This window comes from Desmodus rotundus, chromosome 1 (assembly GCF_022682495.2).
Source record: "Desmodus rotundus isolate HL8 chromosome 1, HLdesRot8A.1, whole genome shotgun sequence".
Taxonomy (NCBI): Eukaryota; Metazoa; Chordata; class Mammalia; order Chiroptera; family Phyllostomidae; genus Desmodus; species Desmodus rotundus.
Genome location: NC_071387.1, coordinates 164,768,179 through 164,790,499, shown reverse-complemented (window position 1 = coordinate 164,790,499; position 22,321 = coordinate 164,768,179). Strand labels below are relative to the sequence as shown.

The window sequence follows — 22,321 nt, the reverse complement described above, 5'->3', positions numbered from 1 at the left end:
CCCACACTGACGAAAAGTCAGGTGATGGCATCTGTGCCAGTGATTGCTTAATGCAATAAGCACATGATGGGGGCGAGGTACAGAGAATAGTCCTTATGCCACAGGGTGATTAAAAAGGTGGGAAGGGTGGATCGCTGAGGCTGATACACTCACTTAGGCAGCACTTGTAAAAGTGTATCCCTCTTCTCTTCCCATTTTTCTCCTCTGTGTCTTCCACCTACGACTCCTCCCTGATTTACTCTTTTAACGCGCGCGCGCGCGTGTGTGTGTGTGTGTGTATCCTAGAAAGACCTGCCAATATGAGCGATGTGAAGGTAGAGTCCAGTATTGTTGATTCAACCTTCAATGCCCTCAGGATCGAAGTGTCCTCCATGGTAAACACAAGCCCTTCATAGGTAAGTCCTGCCTATCTTTCTAGCTTTATCCTTAGCCACTGTCCTTCATTGTAGTCTGGGTTTCCATCCAAGTGCTCCCCAAACACACCACACTTTCATACTGTTCTTTCTACAGGGTGAGGGGTCTGTCCCTACCCTTTGTACCTGGAACATCAGAGACCAGTTAGCTGTCCACTGAGCTCCTTTCCTCTTCCTTCTGGGCAGACAGCCTCCCTTTCAGTGAGCTGTGGCCACGTGACTGACTTCTGCTCACTGGACCAGAGAGCTGATTGTGCACCGCTTCAGGCCAGGTCTGTGGACACGTTACACACACATTCCTTCACGTCCTTTTGCTTCTGCCATGAGGTGAAGAAGGCAGAGTCCTGAGATGGGAGAAGCTCATTTATCCTCACGTGGAGAAGAGCCTCCCACTAAACACAGCCTTGGTGTTTGGCTTTGAGTAAGAAATAAACATCTATTTCAGTGAACCACTGAGATCTGGAGATTTATCTGTTATGGCATCTAGCCCTACCTTAAATAATATGCCTGGTGAAGTATTCACTATCCAAAGCCCTCGTCAGATGCCCCCCTGCTTTAGGAAGCCATTTCTGCCTGCTCTAGTGATTTTTTCTCTGTGTGTGCACAGCCATTCAAAGGTGCGTTGCTTACTGACAACCTGCCTCCCCGCCTACTCCCCACCCCAGCTGCCCAATGCTTGTCTGTTTCACATCTCCACGTTTGACCATCAACTCAGTGAAGGCAGATACTGATCTTTGCAATTCTAGATTCTAGCTCATTCTACATGCTAGATACTGTTCTAGAAACATAGCAGTGAACAGATTTAAAATTCTGTCCTCTACATTTTAAAGGTCGACTTTTGCAGTGTTTTAGACATTTACCTTCCATGGGGGAGCTAGATAATAAATTAATACATGTAGGATATCAATTCCAGTGATACATGCTAAAAGGAAAATAAAGCATGGAATGAGGATGAGGAGAATAGGGTGGGAGTATAATTTTAAATAAGGCATTCTTAAATAAGGCATTCTATTTAAATAAGGCCACTGAGAAGATAGCATTTTAGTAAATACCTGAAGGAAGTGAGGACTGAAACTATGCAGGTGTTTGAGGTAAAAACATTCCTGGCAAAGAACAGCAGGTACAAAAGAATGACAGGGGGTGTGTATGGCTGCAGCGGAATGAGTTATGGGAATGGAGGAGATGAAGTCAAGAAGGTTGTGTGTGTGTGTGTGTGTGTGTGTTTATGGGTAGCAGTTCGGGATGTATAAACCTTCGACAGACCTTGGTTTGAACTAAGAGGGAAGTGGGGAGTTACTTCTGTATTTTAAGCAAGGAAGTGATCTGATACATAGGTTCACTCTGACCTCTATGTTGAGAGAAGGCTGTGTAAAGGTTATGGGCAAAATGAGGGAGACAAGTTACAAATTTATTGTCATAATTTTGGCAAAAGATAATAGTTATTTAGACCAAGGTAGTATTTGGGATATATTTTTAAGGTAGGATTTGTTGATGAATCAGTTGTGGAATATAGGTCAAGGATAACTCCAAGGTTTTTTATTTGAGTCACTACAAGGATTGAGTTGCTACTTCAGGAGATGAGGAGACTGTGAGAAGGGCGGTGTGATCTGCAATTTAGTTTTGGACTTATGCCTGGTGTGATTACAGTCACGTTCAAGTGCAGATGTTGAGTGGCTGAATGGATGTTATGTGTCTGGAATGGAGAAATCCGGGACAGAATTACAAACTTGGGAGCTCTCGGCATATAGATTTATTTAAAACTGCAGGAGATGGGTATATATTGAAAAGAAGTTCAAGGACAAACCCAGGGGCACTCCAGAGTATGGAAGTCTCTTAGTGGGAACCAGAAAAGAACCCATTCTGAGTTGCCAGTGAGGTGAGAGGAGAATCAAGACAAGAGTGATCCTGGAAGCCGAGTGAAGAGGAGAGATCAGTTGTGTCAAATTCCACAGTCAGATTGAGTAACGTGAAGACTGAGATTGGACCAAAGGATTGACCACGTAAAGGTCACGGCTAACCTTGTCCAGAATGTTTGTTCAATGAATTGGTGAGTGAATGAGTGTAACTTTTTCTCCATCAGTATTTGACCAGGACCAAGAGTGCAGGAACCATATCATTGTTTCTCCAGAGGAGTTTGATAAGTGATTGTAGAACTGATAGAATGAAGTGGCTTTTCCCTCAGTGTCTGGCCTGCGCCAGTCCCTACTTGAGTTCCTTAGAATTGTAGAGTATGGGAAACTGCACAAAGTTCCCAGTTCCTGGAAGCCAGGATATCTGGAATCGCCGGTGGTGATTTTGCTGTACACTATAACAGAAGCATCGAAAACTCCAAACCCTTTGGGGCAAAGGAGTCATCAATATCTAAAGAATAAATCTCGTAGTCCAAAAGTCACAGGAAAACATCTGCGAACCACTGGATGTAGATCATATAGTCAGACTGCTGGGTTATAGTCATTCTTTTTTAAAAAATAATTTTTATTTATTTATTTTTAGAGAAAGGGCAGGGAAAGAGGAAGGGGGGGGACATCGATGTGAGAGAGAAACATTGGGTGTCCATCCGGGAGGGGGTGTCCTAGGGCAACGCTGCTTCCCTGGGCGTGGTTTTCGTCCTTGGATATGGGGGAGGTAGAGGAGAGGGAGGCCTTGGTGTAGGAAGATGGTGCCCAAGACCCAGGGCATTATGGCACAGCGTGTCTCCAAGGGCACCTTGCTGTGACAAGTTGTATACTTGCCCTTTGTGTCACGACAACAAGGAAGACCGCCAGCTAGAGTGCTGTAAAGTAAAGGGAGTGCCGTGCTGACCTGTGGAAAATGCAACATGCCCAATAGCCCTGTGAAGACTGTGGCACATTGTTTGGAGAATATTATCGCAGTATATGCCATCTGTTTGACAAAGACAAGAAGCAGTATCATTGGGAAAAACATGGAATCTGTAGGATTGGTTCAAAGGAAGATTTTTCTCACTGTTTGAAATGTAACTTATGCCTAGCTGTGAATCTCCAAGGAAAACATAAGTATAGTGAAAATGTTTCTCAGCAGAACAGTCCAATATATTTGGAGGACGTTCCCACATCTTGCATTGCCCATGTCCTGCCATCTGGACGTCTTTTACATAGAACGTGTTATGAAGAAATGTTGAAAGAAGGCTACAGAGGTCCACTACGTATGCACTCCGCTGTAGACACGACTGCATGCTGGAGACATCTGGGCGCTGAGGGCGCACAGACCCCTACGCCGTCAGAGTATCAGCACGCGACTGCGGATGCTCTCTGCCATGACTGCAGTGGAAGATCTGCGGTCCGGTTCCATATGCTGGGCATGAAGTGTAATGCTTGTGCATCCTGACACTGCTCAAGCTGGAGGCAGTAGAATTTCACTAGATCAGCAATGACCAGTCTGCGCTGCCCTGGAAAACTCAGCATTTCTGACAGTAAAGGTTATCTTTAGTGCCCTACTGTCATCATGCGTCCAAATCTATGTGCTAGAGTTGATAGGTTTTGCACTAGTGTCGCAGCATAAAGTCATATTGTAAATACTCAGGGATTCGGGGTCGGTCTCTTTACAGAATTGTCACTGCTCTATATTTAACGAAAGCCCCTGAGCTTGTGGTTTGATTGAAAATTCCTTTAGTGTCCATCGTCTGGAAGCCAATGATGTTGCCACTGAAATTCACATCCATAGAAATGTGTTATACTTTCATGGAACTTTGCTTTAAGTAGCACTGTGCATGCAGAATTCATTTCTGGTTTGATAGAACTGTACTTAGTTCTCAGTATTATTCCTGACTGTTTAAGAGCTGTGCTATAATAAAGTTATGTTCTATCTACTGTTGAAATCTAATTATATATGCTTTAGAATTTCCTAAGATAGTCAGTCCTTTGGATCTTTAAATGTGAATTTTGACATAACTGCTAATAAAATTTGATTGAAACAGTGTTTTATAGAAAGTTTTTTCCAAGGCTATCTGTTTTTGGCTCAATTAGGACAATACAATATTATAATGTAAAGAAATACATCTTTCTTTCTTTTTTTGAGGTATTCTTTCATAAGAGTAGTTGGGAAAAATATAAAATAATAGAACTCTTCCAAGCCTTAAGAAAACCATCAACATTGAAAATAGTTTTGTTTTGATTGCCCAACAATTATTTCTTCAAAGAATAATTTATTCAGCTAGTAAGTATTTAGTGAGCAACTACTTTGTGCTAGACAAGGTTCTAGGTGCTGTAGAGACAACAGGGAACAGTATAGACAAAATTTCCTGCCCTTATGGAGGTCCATTCTTTCCCCTTGTCTTTCTTTATGTATGCAGAGGTTGTCTTTGCAGTAAGTGGGTGGATTCTTTCTCTCCTAAACTCTTGAAAGTAGGTAGATGAGTAGAAAGGGCACAGAATATTCCTGGCAAGATCTCTGATTTTGTAATACTTTTTGGCCTCATGTATTAGAATTAAATATACCTCTTAATTCAGGAACAATGTTGAGAGAGAGAGAGACATTGATTGGTTGCCTCTCCTATGCACCCTGACCATGGGCCAAACTTGCAACCCAAGTACATGTCCTGACTGGTATTCACACTGGTGACCTTCTGCTTTGCAGAATGATGCCCAACCAGCTGAGCCACACCAGTCAAGGTCAGGGCAATATGGTCATTCTTAAGATAATTAACTCGTAGCATTGTTCAAAAACATATTTTCTTGGGAAATTTGATCTAAAATACCAGTGAAAATTTCAGCCCAAAACAGCTAGGTCTTGATGCATTGTTCCCTGAAAATAGGAAGGTTCCCCCTCGAGGGAGTCATTTTATAGTAGGTATCATTTCTTGAGTACTTATATACCAGGAATTGTGCTAAGAAGCATTTTAACAGGCATTTAGAGTAACATAAATCCTCACAGCCACCCTATGGGAAAAGCACTGTGATTATCCCCAGATTTTAGATGTAATAGTAATAGATCACAGATGATGAAAAGGAGGGTTGGAAAGATTAAGGGGACATCACAGGGATTGACTCTCAGGAGGAAACTGATCCCCACCTGATCACCCCCGGGACAGGATGAGGAAGTCTCCAGTGCTGCTTCTAGAAGTTAACTTTTCCTGGGAGGAAAAGAGGGCAGAGGCTGAGGCAAAACCCCATTTTGTAGGTAAGGAACCTAAAGCATAGAGAGGTAAGTAATTTCTCCAAAGTCACACAGATGTTAGTAAGGGAGGAAGCCTGAATTTGCTCACAGGGTTACATGATCTCAAAGGCTAAGCTCTCCCCACATTCCCAAAAGAACTCACTGGAGATAGAGCAATGAGAGATTCCCAAGGGGTGGGACTAGTGAAAGGCAGCCACTAAAAAGAATAGGCTCATTCACTGGACAGCCTTCCCTGGCCATTCTCGCCTGTGTGTGTGTGATGGAGGCAGTCCATTTCCGCTATTCAGGGAGCCGTTATTCCACTTTCATCACATGTTCAAGGCCATTTGCTTCTCTTTGTTTTCAACTATTTGTTTCCCTCCTCTTGTGAGCTCCTCAGTCAGGGGAGAGGGAAGAGGTAACTTTGGGGAAACGTATTATTGGGGATATGGTTAAACAACTGGCTAACATGACATTTTGTACATTTTGTCCACTTGAATTATCTGAAACCCACATTAGTTTTATTAATTGGCCTTATGGTGGGTTTAGTGAGAGATCACACACAGGACACAGGGCCTTTATCAGATGTAAGCTCCAATCTTCACACTCACGGGCCTAAGACTGTGACCATTCAGTTAATGGTTGTTCAAAAATTAATGATGGTCACAGGCAACTGCCTCACCCAACTTTGGTTTTCTAGGGAGGACCATGTACTCTTGAGGTTCAAGCCCCTTATGAGGCTATCTGGACTCACCCAGTCTGGCCTCTGAACCAGGGAGGGAACTCCTCTCACGTGCTGGACAGATGCCCTGGTGCTTTGCTGCAAGCCAAGCAGTGATGTGACCCTCCGCCCCACCAGGCAGCCCTCAGGACTGGGGCCATGGGACTTGTTAGAGATCTTTCTCCATTGAAGCAAAATCAGCCTCCCACTGTGGCTTCCACCTTTCTCTTTTCTGCTCCTCCACTACCCAGTAGTATAAAGGGATAACGGAAACTTTATTTTTTAAAGCAAGTAAAAAAGTAAGACATTACCAATATGATGAAGGCCTTGTGCACCAATCACCAATCTTACACTCCTCTCCCCACCCCTCTACCTGCTTACATGTTTGTTTGGACTATGGGATTCCCACGTGGAAGAGACGCTGGTGGAAGCATGAATAGCGCACTAATGGAAGAAAGTGGTAGGCGTAGACTGGAGTTTAAACGTGCTGGATATTTACTACCTGTGACTATAAAATTCGTAACCTTGGGCTACCTTATCCAACCTTTCTAAGCTCCATTTCCTTGTCTGTAAAATGGAATAATAATCACATTTATTGCACGGGCTGTTGTGGGGATTAAACTAGACAGAACGCTGAAGTCATTTAGCTCTTAGCACTTAAAGTAGCTGTTCCAAGTGTGTTCTCTCCCTCCACCTCCTGGACAAGGAAATGGGCCTTGAAGGGGGTGAAGAGGTTTGTTGGAAGCCACAGCTAGTTAACAGCAGAAGGAAACCTCATTCCAGATCCCTGACTTCACCGTCTGGGAACCTTCCTGCTCCGCACCGCTGTCGTTGGTGTCCGCAACGGTCCATTTTGCCTCTGAAGTTTAAAAACGCACCCTTCATCCAAAGTGCCCACTCCGGGAAGCCTCTACCAATCACTGACGATCACTGCAGTGAGCTCGGGTCTTGGCTTTTTGCCATTTAGGAAAGGGGAGGGAGGAAGATGGAACACACAATCTCCTCAAGAGTTATTAAAGGTTAAAGGCAGTTTTGGGCGTTGCCCAGGCCTGGAGGAATCGTCGGTCCCAGCGTTCCTTCTATTTGCATTCCAATAAGGCCACTTCACTCGGCCGACCTGGCCCGCGGGCGCCGCGGGCAGTCGAGGCACCGTGGCTGGGGCACCTGGAGCCGGGAGCGCTCCCGGGGGCGCCGGGGCGCGGCGCTGGGGGGAGTGAAACAGGTTGGGGGTTAGAGAGCAGCCAGCGGGGTGCGGGCGGGGCCCGGGCACTGGACGAGCTCAGGGGCGGGGCCAAGGGGCGGGGCTTCCCTCAGGTGCTGCGAGCAGCTAAGGTTTCACTGAAACTTACCCGGCTCTGGGGAGGAGCGCAGAGGCTACAATTAGAAGCAGGTGAGAGGGTGGCTTTCCCTCCGAGCAGCGAGTGGAGGTCTGATCCTCGAGTCCGTGGCGGCGAATTCCCCGCCCGCTGGGCGACGGGACTGTGGAAGGATGCGAAGGCCGAGCGCGGTGTGGCTGCTGGGGGGCACCATCCTCCTGGCGGCCTCTGCCTTCTGCAATCACACCATCCTAGGTGAGCAGCTTGGCCGAGAAGGGCTCCTGCCTCTAAGGAGCCGGGGTCCGGGGCACCATGGGTAGGTGTTGGAAGCGGGACAGGTGCGCGAAGGGTGTTCCTCTGCCGCCAACCACCTCCCCTACGTCCGGCAGTCTCGTCTCGGTGGCTTTGATGGGGTCCCAGTGCCCCGAGAGCAGCAGAATGGGACAGCCCGGAGAGGGTAGGGAATGGAGTGCTGGAGTCTAAAGGGTCCCCGGAGGGCTCAGCCTCCCTTCCCATGGGTTGTCTTCTTTGCAAACACTAAGTCATTAAGGAGCTTTTCGCGCACCCTGGCAACTTCCTCCGGGCTGGTCCCATGGGACCCCTGGAGTTAGTGAGTTGGTGGCCCAGGGTGGGGTGGAGTGAGTAGGAGCCGCGGCCTAGAACCTTCTACTTCACTTTTTTGTTTTTTTGCAACTCCTTCGGCCTTTGGAGCCCCCCCCCCCCCCCCAACCCGCGGCCCGCTCTTTGGGATCGGCGTTCAGACCCCCCGGGGCCCGCAGCTGCTCTGGCACGGCTGCTCTGGCACGGGGGACATGGAAGTCAGGGCCGGGCCCCGCAGGTTCCCCGTGTAACCAGCGCTCAGCTTCAAGTTTGTTGAGCCAGTTGGGCGTCACGCAGATTTACGAATGGAACTCCTTGAACCTTGCCTTTATTCGGCCAAGTGACCTCGGGGCCTTGGCTTTGCGGGCCCTGGCACGCCACACCTAGCTTACACTGGCTGCCACTCAGGTCGGAGGCTGCCAACCCCAGGAACCCAACAGCCTGAGAGCTCACTAGGGTGGTGCTCAGGTGCCACATTTTTCGCGTCTGCCGGGTTCCGCGGGGGTGCTGCCTTGGGTGAGCTCCAGTTGTCCTGCTGGGGGTGGAATCTCCCGGGCTGAGCAGGCCTCAGAGAATGTGGGGGGGGACGCGCTATCTTGATGCTAACCGACCCCCGCTGTTTGGGGCTGACCCGGGAGCCTTCTACGGGAGGTTTTTATTCCCCTGGGAAATTTGCGGACCTGCTGTAAAGGACACTGCTGTAACAGTGTCTCACTTTTATCCTTTTCATAAAGACATTGGAAAAGAACAAATCACTGAATTTGAAGTAGGTTGAAGAAGGTGATTCTTTCAGCTCTGGCGTTACAGAAAAGCACATTGTGGTGTGTACTGGAAAACTGCACCGCTGTATACATTTTATGGTCCGCATTTATTCATTTTCAGAAGTATTGAAAATGATGAACACTTCTCCATTTACCTTTATCTTTTAAAGTTAGAAACTTAAAATTCAGGAGCTAAATTTCGAATGTGCCAACATTTTGGGAAAACGTGTGGGTTCGGGCGATTCAGTGCTTTTATGACTCAGACTGGTCCTGTGGGAAGCTTGCACTGCGCGCCGGTTAGTTCCTGTTTGCGAAGTGTCTGGCCTGGGACTGGGGCATTCCTGGAGCATAAGGTGAAGTTAATTGAAAAGAATTAAAAAATCCAGTTACTTGTTAACCAGAACTATTTAATATTGCACTTTGGGTGTTTTCTTTTTCCTCTGCATACTTTTATCCCATTGTAGGGTAACTTTCCTCCCAACTTGAAAACGAATTGATTTTGATTAAGAAACAGAGTATCGCCAATGTTTTCCTGCCCCTCAGCCCATGCCTTTGCTCAGCCCCTTTTAGTTGACCCTTCTGAGTGCTCCTCAGTTTGCTGCAGGACAGATAACAGCCTTGATATTCTTCCCAAAGGACTGCCTCATGGGAGGAAACTCAGCCTAGAATACAACCTTATTTTACAGATGCAGCCCACTGACTTGGGGGGGGGGGCGGAGCCTAGCCGGGGTGCAAGGAAAATACTCCACCAGGCTTCCCTTCTTTCCTATCACAACAGTAATTGATAGTTATTTGTGTAAATATGTTTAATCTGGATTACACTGGATTGTGAACTCTTGGAGGCCAGGGACCCTGTCGTCATCTCTGTTGCCGTGGCTCAGCACAGTCATTACCTAAATGAAGGACCTCAGTAAATAGTAAATGAAGAATGAAGTGAAGGGACTTGCCCAGAGTGACCTGGGAGGTTGATGGCAGTTGGGCATTTCAATTGGCTTCTTTCAGTCACTTACTGGTCTCTGCCATATCACCAGCCTGGGAGGTCCCCTATGGCAGTCATTCTACTGTTCTTTTGGAAACTGAAACTTCCGTTCTCTTTGTTATTGATTTTTAACGATACATGTAATATGTAATCACTGTAGAGTAAAAATGAGGGGGGGGAAAGGGAGATTTCAATTAAGTCACCTTCGGTATCCAAGGAACCACTGCTCACGTTTTGGTGCAGGTCCATTCCCATGCTTTCATGCATCTATGCAAAAAATATGTATTCTTGTACAAAAATCCTTTTGTACAAGTCTGGGATTATATAAACACCAGTAGCATGTTAGTAATTGTAGAACATTTTTAAGGGCTCTAAAATGTAGGCGAATTTATGTGTCGTACTTTTTAAATTAGCCCTCTGTTGTTAGACACATGGGGTATTTCCAATGTATTGTAATGAGAGAGAACGCTATACTGAACGTGAAGATGGGATTTTAAATTTGTGTTGATTTCCTGGGTTGCCTTCTAGTTAGTAGTTAACCTTGATAGGTGATGTTTTAGTGAAGTTGGTGTTTGACTTTCTTGAGGTTTCATTAGCTGGGCAGGTGTTGAGATGAAAAGAGCTCACCCTGAAAGAACACGTAAGAATTTACTGAAGTGCACCTACCTACCTAGGAAGAGGTACTTGGGCAACCAAAGCTTTTTCTTTTTCAGTCTCTGCTCCCAAAGTTTGGGAACAAAAGATTTGGGGTAAAGAGATAGGAGGGAAAAGGATACAAGAGGAGGGTTAACACCAATGAAGTACTCACTTTATCCGTGGTTCAGTGAGAAGTGCTTAAAATAACAAAAATAAGTGCTTGGAAAGTTAAAAGTTTTATACACATTTTTTTTTCAAAATTATACAAATCAGAAGGGTTAAAAAAAAGTGAAAATCCCCAAATCTCTCCTCTTCCCACAGACCTCTCTACACAAATACGTATTCTGTAACAATAAAAAGATGATATACGTGCTGTCCTATAATTTATTTCACCGAATAAATCTAGTAATGGTCAGTGTGTAGAAATCTGTCCATGCTTTTTAAAAAAATTATGTATTTTTAGAGAGAGGGGAAAGGAAGGAGAAAGAGAGGGAGAGAAACATGGATGTGAAAGAGAAACATCCATTGGTGCCTCTTGCAGGTCCCCCCCAAGGGAGCTGGTCCACAACCCAGGCGTGTGCCCTGACCAGGAATCAAACCACCAACCTTTCAGTCCACAGGCTGGCACTCAATCCACTGAGTCACACCAGCCAGGGTGCATACTTTTTTTTAAATCACGTTTTTAATGTACAAGTCTGAATTATGTCAGTGTGATACACAAACCTAGATCAATTTCTTAGGTCAAAGTTGAGGCTAAATTCACTTTTTTTTTGTTTTATTGTTCTTGTTTATTCTATTACAGTTTTCCCAATTCTTCCCCTTTGCCCTCCTCTATCCTGCCTTGCCCCCTATACTCCATCCCTGTCCCTTGTCCTTGACCATAGGTCTTTCATACATGTTCTTTGACTAATACCTTTGCTTTCTTTCTATCATTCTTTCCCTCCCCCCTTTCTTCTGGTGGCTGCCAGTCTTTCTGTTTCCATGCTCCGGTTCTGTTCTGCTCGTTAGTTTATTTTGTTCATTAGACTCCTCTTACAAGTGAGATCATACGGTATTTGTCTTTCACCAACTGGTTTATTTCACTTAGCATAATGCTGTCCAGTTCCATCACTGCTGTTGCAAAGGGTAGGGATTCCTTTATTTCTGCTGTGTAGTATTCCATTATGTAAACAATCCATTCGTCTACTGATTGGCACTTGGGCCTGTTTCCAATACTCGGCTTTTGTATATAGTGCTGCTGTGAACACATGGGTGCATGAGTTCTTTTGAATTGGTGTTTCAGGAGCTAGATTCATGTTTAAATTCAAGGTCCAAGCAATTGAGCCAGCTAGCTCTCTTTGTCTTGACGGCCTTTCTTCCCAGTGAGAAGAATCTGGACTAATTCCATCATAATATTTATCACACTGTATTTTAACTACCAGTTTATCAGTCTCCCATTAGATTGTGGTTCCTTAAAAGCAGAGATATTGTCATGTCGGCTTTGCCTTGAAATAGGTTCCAAATAATTTGCTGAATAAATAATGAACAACATTCCCATTTAAATGGTATGTATTTATCCATAATTATTGAGCATTAATCTCTAAATATTCTATAATCTGATTTAAAATCCTCAAATTTAAACAGGAAACTTATATCAAGGCTTTGATTTAGTCTGTGCTAAATTATTTTTAAAATGTATAGCTTAGAGGCATTTTATTATTTAAAAAACTGGTACTCATAAACTAGTAACTTAAAATTCATCATACATTTACTTCATCTTTTCTTGCTTGACCTTCTAGTAAATCTTTAGCTTCATTGATTTTGCTGCTATATAAGGAGATCCTCCCTTGTACAGGTAATTTAAAAGCATAAATCATAGATGAGCATCTCTTATTTTTCCTTTATTGACAGTAGAGCTTACACCTAGTGTTAATGCTGCTTCCCATTTTGTCATTGTGGGTTCTGACCCATCTCTGTAATAGCCACCACTGAAGGCAGATTTTGGTAGACTTTGAAAAACTTGTTTGACTTGAGGCTCCATGTGCTTCGTGGCTTGCAAAACGTAATGGCCTGCAAATCCTACAGCGGCAATTGTCAGTCCAGCTGATCACCCTGTACTGGACGGGGTCCTGCTCCGATTGGCTCCCCTACCTACCTCCACAGATAGCACGCTTATTCCCAGCCCTGAGTTGACAGCCACCAATTCCACACCTGTCCCAGAAAGCAATGCAGCCACCACTGGCAGGGACAAATGTCCAGACACAGGTGCTCAGGGAAACACAACAGTGGCGGCCTATCTGTACTTTTATAGGGGGAATATTCGTTGTATAAAGGTCATAATTTATTGAACTACAGTCACCATTTAATAATGGGGTGACTTGCTGAGAAATGTGTCACCAGGCCATTATGTCATTGTTCAAACATCATAGAGGGTATTTATATAAACCTAGATGGCCTAGCCTATTACACACCTGGGCTATCCGATACAGCCTGTTGTTCCTAGGCTACAAACCTATAACAGCACGTTACGGTACAAAACAACACCAGATTAAATCAAGCAGGAGAGAAAATGACACAATCAAGAGACTCAGTAAACAAAATGTATAAGGCTGCTGCTGGTGTAACCCAGCATACGGTTTCACAGCAAACTTCTTTGATAAGTAGACTGTGCTCTAAAATTACAAACAGTGTAGCATATTAAACACGTAAACTAGTAATGTAGCCATTTATTAGCGTTACCGAGTAGCAGGGACCGAACACAGCTCTGTGTGCTGTACTTCTGTGCAACCGGCAGGGCAGTGGGCTGGTTTACAGCTTCACCACAAACACAGGAGCGATGCGTTGCACTGTGATGTCATTAGGTGTAGGAATTATCTCAGCTCTATTACTATCTTATGGGGTCACCATTTTTTTTAAGAATTTTTTTTCTTTTTATTGATTCTAGAGAGAGAGGAAGGGAGGGAGAGAAACATCAATGTGAGAGAGAAATCTTGATAGGTGGTCTCTTGCACACGCCCCCACTGGGGACTGAACCTGCAACCCAGGCATGTGCCTTGACCAAGAATTGAACTGGAGACCTTTCACCTTGTGGAAAGACGCCAACTGAGCCACACTAATCAGGGCAACTTTAGAACACTTTTATTACTCCTCCCAAAACACCCACCCCCTTATGTAGAACCCCCAATCTCCCCATTCCCCAGCCCCTGGCAACCACTCGTCTACTTTTTGCCTATGTACTGGCCTATTCAGGACATTTAATATAAGTGAAATCATGTAATACATGTTCCTTTGTAACTGGCTTTTCCCATTTCTCACAATCTTTTCATGCTTCCTCCATGCGGTAGCATGTGTCAGTACTTCTTTATTGTAAAGTAAGGGTCCACCTTATGCATACCACGTTGTGTTTATCCATTCACTTGTTGATTGTCATTTGGGATATTTCCACGTTTGGGCTGTTGGGAATAGTGCTGCTGCGAATGGTCGTGTCCAAGTGTTTGTGCGGACGTGCGTTTTCACTTGTCTGGGTATATGCCGAGGAGTCGGAATTGCTGGGTTCCAGGGCAGCTCTGCGTTTAACCATTTGAGGGATCGACAGCATTTTCCCACAGCAGCGGCGCCACTTTACATTCCCACAGTAGTGCCTCGGTCCCAATCATTGTGTGATGCTGAAGTAAATCCAGGTCTGATTTAATCTTAAAATATTTAAGTATGCATTCAGAAAAGATGGGCATTTCTTTTTCAAACATAACCACTAACAATAATATATTCGCGTGTCTAGTCAATGTTCAAATTTCTAGTTGGCTAAACATGTCATAAACATAATTGAATAGCTTGTTTGAATCAGGATCCAAATAAGGTCTATGTATTACATAAAGTTATATGTCCTTTAAATTTTTCAATCTACAAGTTTACTTCCACATCTCTTTCTCTTATTTTATTTTTGCCTTGTAATTTGTTTGGAAGAAACCAGGTCCTTTATCCCGCAGCAGGTTCCACAGTCTGGATTTTGTTGGGTACCTTCTTGTGGTATTATTTAATAGTTCCATTGTCCCCTTTATTTCTATTAAAATGGGGTTAGACAGAGGAGCTGGATCAAATTTAACTTTTGTTATTTTGGGGGGTTTGCAAGCTTATTTCACAGGTGTTGCTTCCCTTAGGCACATAATATCTGGTTGTTATTTTTTGTGACGTTAGTAACCGAACGATCAATGCTGAGATTTTCCTTCATTTTATAAAGCAAGTTGTATAATTTTCAAAATAGATATACTGAAGGAAAAAAATGGATTTTCCTTTTGATAATTTTAAAATCTTGGGGGCTCTATGCTTTGCAGAAATGCAGAATAACATCATTGAGTTGGTCTCTGGTGGGCTGTTTCTGGGGATGTCCTAGCTCTTCAAATGCCAAGTTTCTCAGAACACTAACCCACTACTCCTAGTCACCAGCCTCGCCACAGCCCTCTCTGGAGATGTGGTAAGCGATTTGGAGATGGGTGGAGAATATACAGGATTCTCTTAACCTCTGAAAGCCTCCTAGAACTTGTTGACATTAATACAAATAAATATGTAAATTATTAGAGGAGGCGCTTACCTAAAAAGGGTGGTTTTTAACTGGTAAAACCAGTTAGAATTTTCTTTCTTTTTTTTACACTTAGAATTTTCTTTTAGAGAAGACGTGTGGAGTCAGCACAGGTTGTGGCGGTCTCCATGGAGTCCATCATGTACCCGCACCTCAGGACCTCAGAGGTACAGTGTGGTGTACAGGTTAGAACCACAGATTCTAGAAGTGGACTGCCTGGGGTCGAATCCTGACTCTCCTGCCTAACGACCGTTTCACCTTGGAAAAGATACTCAATTTCTTTATGCTTCAGATTCTACATCTATCAAATGAGGATTACTAAGAGTCCCTACACCAGGGGTGTCAAACTCATTTTCATCGGGGGCCACATCAGCCTTGCGGTTGCCTTCAAAGAGCCAAATGTGGAGCTCCTTGCCCCTAGTTAAGGAGTAGTTACATTTATACAGTCCCAAAATGACATTGGGCCCTTTGCAACAGCATAAGGTTCTACACCATAAGGTTGTGAAAGTGAAGTAAGTTAATGTATATCAAGTGTCGAAAGCAATGCCGGACACCTGATAAGAGTTGAGCCCTTATTAAGCGTTAGCGCTCCCTTTTTCCCAGCTGCCAGGAAGGTGCTGGGTCCTTCCGAAGAAGCTAAGGCCACACTGGGTGAGGCCCTCACTGCATCTGGCGACTGGTCCTGCATCCCACAGCACTTGCCCGCACCATGACCTCCGCCTCGGAGCTCACCTGCGTCCACTTGGCCCCTATCCTACTGGAGGATGAGGTGACAGTGACAGAGGACAAGATCTATGCTCTTACTAGGGCAGCGGTGTGAATGTTGAACCTTTCTGGCCAGGCTTGTTTACAAAGGCTCTGGCCAATGTACACATTAGGAGCCTAGTCTGCAAAGTAGGGGTTGGGGGACCTGCCCCAGCGGGAGGTCTGACCTTCCACCACTGCTCCTCCACTCTGTTGAGAAGAAAGTGGCAACAAAGAAAGAAGAATCTGAGGAGTCTAATGATGATACGGGCTCTGGTCTTTTTGACTAAAGCTCTTTTGTAACAAGTTCAATAAAAAGCTGAAATCTTGGGGGAAAAAGTTAGCATTGCCCAGAGTACTACAGCTCAGTTCATTGGGCGTGGTCGGCAAAGTGAAAGGCCCCTGGCTCCAGGCCACTGGCTCCAGGCCACTGGCTCCAGGCCACTGGCTCCAGGCCACTGGCTCCGTCTGGCTGGGGCACAGGCCTGGTGTGTGGGCCTGGGTGGTGGGTTTGGTCCTAGAGAGGCAACTGAATGATGTTCTCTCCTCCCTCCCTTCCCCTCTCTCTAAAAATAAATAAAATCTTTTTAAAAAAAGTTATGTGTACTGGTAGTCAGCTAGTTTATTTTGTAGAGCTGAGCTCCTATAACTGCCTGCTGGTGTCTGTGTGGTTTTGACCAGGCCAGGGCCCTAAAGAAATAGGTGGAGAGCTGTGCCTGTTGGTTCTCCCTTCTGCCTTCATTGGTGTGGCTCGCTGAGCTTTTCCGTCCATCACAGGTGTGCGGAACATCCATGTCCATGGCTGTGCCAAGGGCTGTGGGGACCATAAAGGAATTATGACACAGCCCTAGAATTAAAGAAACTCATAATCTTATAGAGGGACCCTTACCATTTTGGGGCCTGGGGCAAGTTCCACAGACACCTCACCCATCTGTAAATACGTTGGTACTGTTCCCTTGGGGTACATCACAAGTAGTCACTATGTTACCGGGTTTTGAAAAACATGTAAGCGGTTCGTGAAATTAGTGTAGAGGGTGGTGACTGGCTTTTTATAAGAATGAAATAGAACACAATAGAAAGTATCAGTGTTTCCTGCATAATCATTATTTTGTGAAACTTATCTTTCTATTATGGATATTGGTATTGGAACTAGGTTACTATGCAGAGTATGTTTCTTACTATGAGTTATAGTCAGGTATATGAAGAGCACTGTAACATGTAATATTATTATTTTTATTTAAAATAATTTATGTCCTTTTAAAAATTACAAAAGAAATAGGAACAAGACGTAGGTCTGTCCTAAATGTATTAGTTCCTGTGCTATAACAAACTACCAGAAAGTGGTGGCTTCCACAACAGACCTCGGCTCTCTCACAGTTGTGGGGGCCAGAAGTTTGAAACCAAGCTGTTGTCTCTCCGAAGGTTCTGAGGTGGGGGAGGATCTGTCCCTTGCCTGCTCTGGCTTCTGGTGGCTGTTGGCTTATTTCTCAGCATTGTTTTGATCTCCTCCTCCCTTTTCACACCTCTCTGTCCTCTGCCTTTCTCTAACAAAGACACGTGCCATTGGATTTAGGGCCCGCCCAGATAATCCAGGATGATCTCATTAAGATCCTTCCATCCATCTACAAAAACCCTCTTTCTAAGTAATGTGGTAATCACAAATTCTAGGGATTAGGACATGAACACACCTCTTAGGGGCCACCCTTCAACTTCTACACTAAGTAAAAAGTGAAGTATTGATCTCCACACCTACTAACCCTCCACCTGCTGAATGTGGGTGTAGAGCTAGACAAGGAAAAGTGGCGACTAAACGTAAAAACGATCAGATAGACTCAGGAGTAGGTTTAACATCCTCCCTGGAATACTGTGGTGTACTTTGCCCTGTTTTCTTGGCATGGTGAAAGGCCTGCTCTTCTCCAGAATTAAAATGAATTCTTCAGTGTCCTCAAATTGTCCTTCATTTTCTTCTGCAGGTCCAGGAACACTTGGTTGGGGCAGGTTGTAGACTGAACACGTCACTCATTTATTTGTGGTTTCTAAAGTTTAATTCGTAATAATGAAGATGAGAGTGTATGTTGTTAAAGCTTGCCATGTGAACTTGCTTGAAAGTCAGGACACACGTTGGGGAAGTCTCCCGGAGGCCCACACTGAAGTGGGGGAATCCCTGCCGAGGCTGAGGCTGTCCTTGTGGCTGGAGAGGGAATGTCCCTTGTGCTCCTGGGGATCATCCTGTGTCAGGTTTTGAGATAAGGAATAACTGATAGGCCCCGCTGGATCCCATCTCAGCCAGAGTGAGATGGCCATTTTAAGAACAATTAGGAATTAATGAGTATAGACACTTTGTAAAAATAAATTGAATACAGTTAGTTTTATTGAGATTCATAGAAATCAATGTTATATTCTATGCATACTCCACAACCCTCTGACTAAAGAAAATGCCGAAAAACAAAACAAGGAAACAAAAACCAGGCAGTGGGAATCCCTCTAATCCAATCACCCAGGGAGAGCCCCAGTAAGCATTCTGTGTATTCCTTCCATCTTTGTCTAAACTAAAGTGTTTTTACTTGAACATTTGAGCATTATAGCTGGACCAGTGATTTCAGTAATGACCCTTGTCTGCCTTGTCTTTCTTGCACAGGCGTCAATAGATCCACCAGAGGAAGAAGTCTAATTGGTAACAAGGTCAATGGCTCATCTCACAGCTCTGGGAAAGAAGCTACAGTGGAACCGAGCTTTTCTGTAGATGAGTTTTCTGCCTCCCTCCTCACTGGAAAACTGACGACCGTCTTTCTTCCAATTGTCTACATGACTGTATTTGTGGTGGGTTTGCCGAGTAATGGCATGGCCCTGTGGGTCTTTCTTTTCCGAACAAAGAAGAAGCACCCTGCTGTGGTTTACATGGCCTGTCTGGCCTTGGCAGACCTCCTCTCTATCATCTGGTTACCTTGGAAGATTGCCTATCACATACATGGCAACAACTGGATTTACGGGGAGCCTCTTTGCAAAGTACTCATTGGGTTTTTCTATGGCAACATGTACTGCTCCATTCTCTTCATGACCTGCCTCAGCGTGCAGAGGTATTGGGTCATTGTGAACCCCATGGTGCACACCAGGAAGAATGCACACATTGCCATCGGTATCTCCCTGGGGATATGGCTGCTGATTCTGCTGGTTACCATCCCCTTGTATATCGTGAAGCAGACCAATTACATTCCAGCCCTTAACATCACAACCTGTCATGATGTTTTACCAAAGGAGGTGTTGGTGGGGGACATGTTCAATTATTTCCTCTCTCTGGCCATTGGAGTCTTTCTGTTCCCAGCCGTCCTCATGGCTTCTGCCTACGTGCTGATGATCAGAACACTTCAGTCTTCCACCATTGATGAAAGCTCGGGAAAGAAGAGGAAGCGAGCCATCAAACTTATCATCACCGTCCTGGTCATGTACCTGATCTGCTTCACTCCTAGTAACCTTCTGCTCGTGGTACACTATTTCATGATTAAACACTGGGGCCAGAGCCACGTCTACGCCCTGTACATCGTAGCCCTCTGCCTCTCCACCCTCAACAGCTGCATTGACCCCTTCGTCTATTACTTTGTTTCAGAAGACTTTAGGAATCATGCAAAGAATGCTCTTCTTTGTCGAAGCGTCCGCACCGTAAAGCGGATGCAAGTATCCCTCATATCAAAGAAATTCTCCAGGAAATCCAGCTCTTACTCTTCAAGTTCAACCACCATTAAAACCTCCTATTGAGTATTCCAGCTCCTCTCATGGAAGTTTCGCAGGAAGAGCTGGAGCTTGTTTAATGTTATGGAGATATTTCTGTTGTGTCCTAACCAAGTGGCTCTTTTCATATTCCATGTATATGCAGCACCTCTCAGGATTGCTGGAAGCTTCCCTGTTTGCATGAGGAAAATCCACCAAATTCACATAAATGTAACTCTCAGAATCCCTTTACTCAGATGTTCTTAGAAATGGAACTTATAGAAGCAAGAAGCAGACTTTTTAGAAGGTGGAAAAAAAAAAAACCCAAAATGGAAACCCAGTGACTTGCAAGAACCGGTCTTGGCTTGAAGCCTAATTTCTTGTACATCTGGGCTTAATAACAGTCTTGTTAGGGCTTAAGGGGCCCTCAGAGATGATCAGTCCAATTGACTGACTTGCAGATAAGGACAGAAGAGGTGAAGGAGCTGCCCAGAGTCAAGCTTTCAACCAATGGCATCGAGTTAGGATTGGAGAGCAGAATTTAAATGGTCAGTGGGGTTCTTGTGCCAACTCATCGAAATCATGGAAGATCTTGTTTGAAAATGCATGTTCGGCAGACTCAGGAATGAGAGCTCCGAGTCTGGGAACAGGGCCCAGGACCTGCGTTCTAACAAGCCTCTGCGTGACGCTCGCGCGCACCAGGTTTGTGAGCCACGGGTCTGGCTGCCGCTTCCACTTTTAAAGAGAGGAGCAAACAGAATATTTTGTGTCTCTTTCATGTTCAGCTTTTAATGAAATTGGTTTGTTGACTTACTGGGTCTTTCAATTTCTTTATTAATCTTGAACTTTTATATGTATTATTATCACTTTGAGGAAAATACAGTGAGGATTTTAAACATGAAAATACAAATTTTGTGACTTTTTACTGACTTCAGCGAAGTCTTCAGGTAGCCTGAGTTTCGCACGTAGAAATAGAATTTACCACTTACTATTTTAAGAAATTATTTATTGTCAGTTTTGTTACTTTGTTATCAAATATGAAATTATTGGATTTGAACCACATCTTTTTGATAGATGTGGTTCAAATAGATGTGATTTGCAGTAAAATACCTGAGAGGTACTTGACTTCAAACTTACTTTATACATCTTGTATTTGTGACATTTTGAAATAATTCTTTTATTGTATGATTTATAAATAACATGACTTTTTTTACAACTTATTTCTGAATTGTGTGTGTGTATATGTATATCTGTTTGAGGGAAGAAATTTTAAAAAAGGAAGCACAGGATTCTTCCAAGAAGAAATTCTTAGAAGATATTCTTCTAAGAAGAAGTGATGTAATTCTCACTCCTTATTTACATAAATAGGGCCATATTGTACATATTGCTCTGTTATACTTGCTTTTCATTTACTTACATTTCAGAATTCTTTCCATGTCTGCACCTATAGGTTGATCTTCATTTATAAAAGATACAGACTATCAATATTTTGAATATAATGTGATGTATTTAGTCGTTTCCCTTCCCGTGGCTCCCCCCGCGCCCATTAAAATGGTGCTGCACTGAACACCTGTGCGCAAACTCTTTGTGAGTGTTGCTGTAGGTGAGTTCCTGGAAGTGGAATGGCCAGGTGGAAATTAGACACCTACTTAAAATTTTAAATTTTGGTAACTCTTGCCTTTAGTAATTTATACCTCTACCAAAAAGTGCATTTGCAGCTGTTTCCTGAAAAGCTTATCTACATTTGATGCATCAGTTTTTTTTTTAATTTTACCAATCTGTTGGGGAAAAAAGAGAAACCCTCATTCTTTTAATTTGTTTTAAAGCAGTACAGTTTAGTGGCCGAGAGTGCAAGTTCTGAGCTGCCGGGCAGGGCTGCATTCTGACTCCATCCTTTCTTTGTTTTGCTAACTTAATACTTCTGTGCCTCAGTTTCCTCATTTGTAAAATGAGGATAATGAGATCTTTCTCACTGAGTTATTAGGATTAAACGTTTGGCACATTTGTGCACTCGTGTTATGTAGCATTATTGCTGTTGTCCCTCTCTCTGCTACTGAGATCTCATTTCTGGTCTGCCCCCTTTCACTTCAGTGCCAGTTGTATCCTGCCTGTCTTCTTGTTTTGTCTGCTTTGAGTGTCCTAGCAGGCTCGTGGGGGTCAGCTGGTTGCCTCTCACACGTCCCCAACTGGGGACAGGACCCACTACCCAGGCATGTGCCCTGTCGGGGAATTGAACCTACGATCCTTCACCTTGTGCTATGACACCCAGCCCACTGAGCTATTATAAGAAAGCAAATGTGCTGGGTACAGGCAGGATACAAGGGAGCAGAAACAAGTGGCTCACAGGCCCTGCGGGTGTTCTACAGGGTGATCCAGTGGTATCTGCCATTTCTTTATTGTCATTTTCATAATGCATGCCCAAAACAAGTCAAACAACAAAAATATATAAATAAAATATCTTCTTTGCTATCCTCCAAATAAGAATGAATGTACTAAAATAAGAATGAGTATGTATGTGTATGTAATTACATGTATGTGCTATATATATGAACTTCTCAATCAGTTCGTATGGATCTTCCACATTTTTAATGGCCAGGCAGTATTCCATGTGCGGGTAATCATAATTTAATCATCACTCTATGGAAGATGAAGTGTTTTTCTTGGTTCATTTTTACCAAGTCTTTGAATCTACATTAAGAAGTGTAAAAGAAATATTTGAGAAATACAACAGAAAAATGTTTTTGGTGAAAGCAAAAGCTTTTCTGATTATATTTGTATC

At 44.0% G+C, this 22,321-nt stretch overlaps 1 protein-coding gene and 3 pseudogenes across 1 annotated transcript; 3 read left to right on the top strand and 1 right to left on the bottom strand.

Annotated features, from left to right (window-relative positions):
* The first annotated feature begins 299 nt into the window (after nt 1–299).
* Nucleotides 300–3,804, top strand: LOC112307466 (RING finger and CHY zinc finger domain-containing protein 1 pseudogene; annotated as a pseudogene).
* Nucleotides 3,805–7,596: 3,792 nt separating this feature from the next.
* On the top strand, nt 7,597–22,284 carry F2RL1 (F2R like trypsin receptor 1). The gene is made up of 2 exons (XM_024563579.4): nt 7,597–7,817; nt 18,476–22,284. Exons 1-2 carry the CDS (start codon nt 7,736–7,738, stop codon nt 19,588–19,590), a joined length of 1,197 nt encoding a protein of 398 aa, XP_024419347.2. The 5' UTR covers nt 7,597–7,735; the 3' UTR covers nt 19,591–22,284.
* Nucleotides 12,278–15,781, bottom strand: LOC112307459 (mitochondrial import inner membrane translocase subunit TIM14 pseudogene; annotated as a pseudogene).
* Nucleotides 15,803–16,127, top strand: LOC112307518 (large ribosomal subunit protein P1 pseudogene; annotated as a pseudogene).
* Nucleotides 22,285–22,321: the final 37 nt, after the last annotated feature.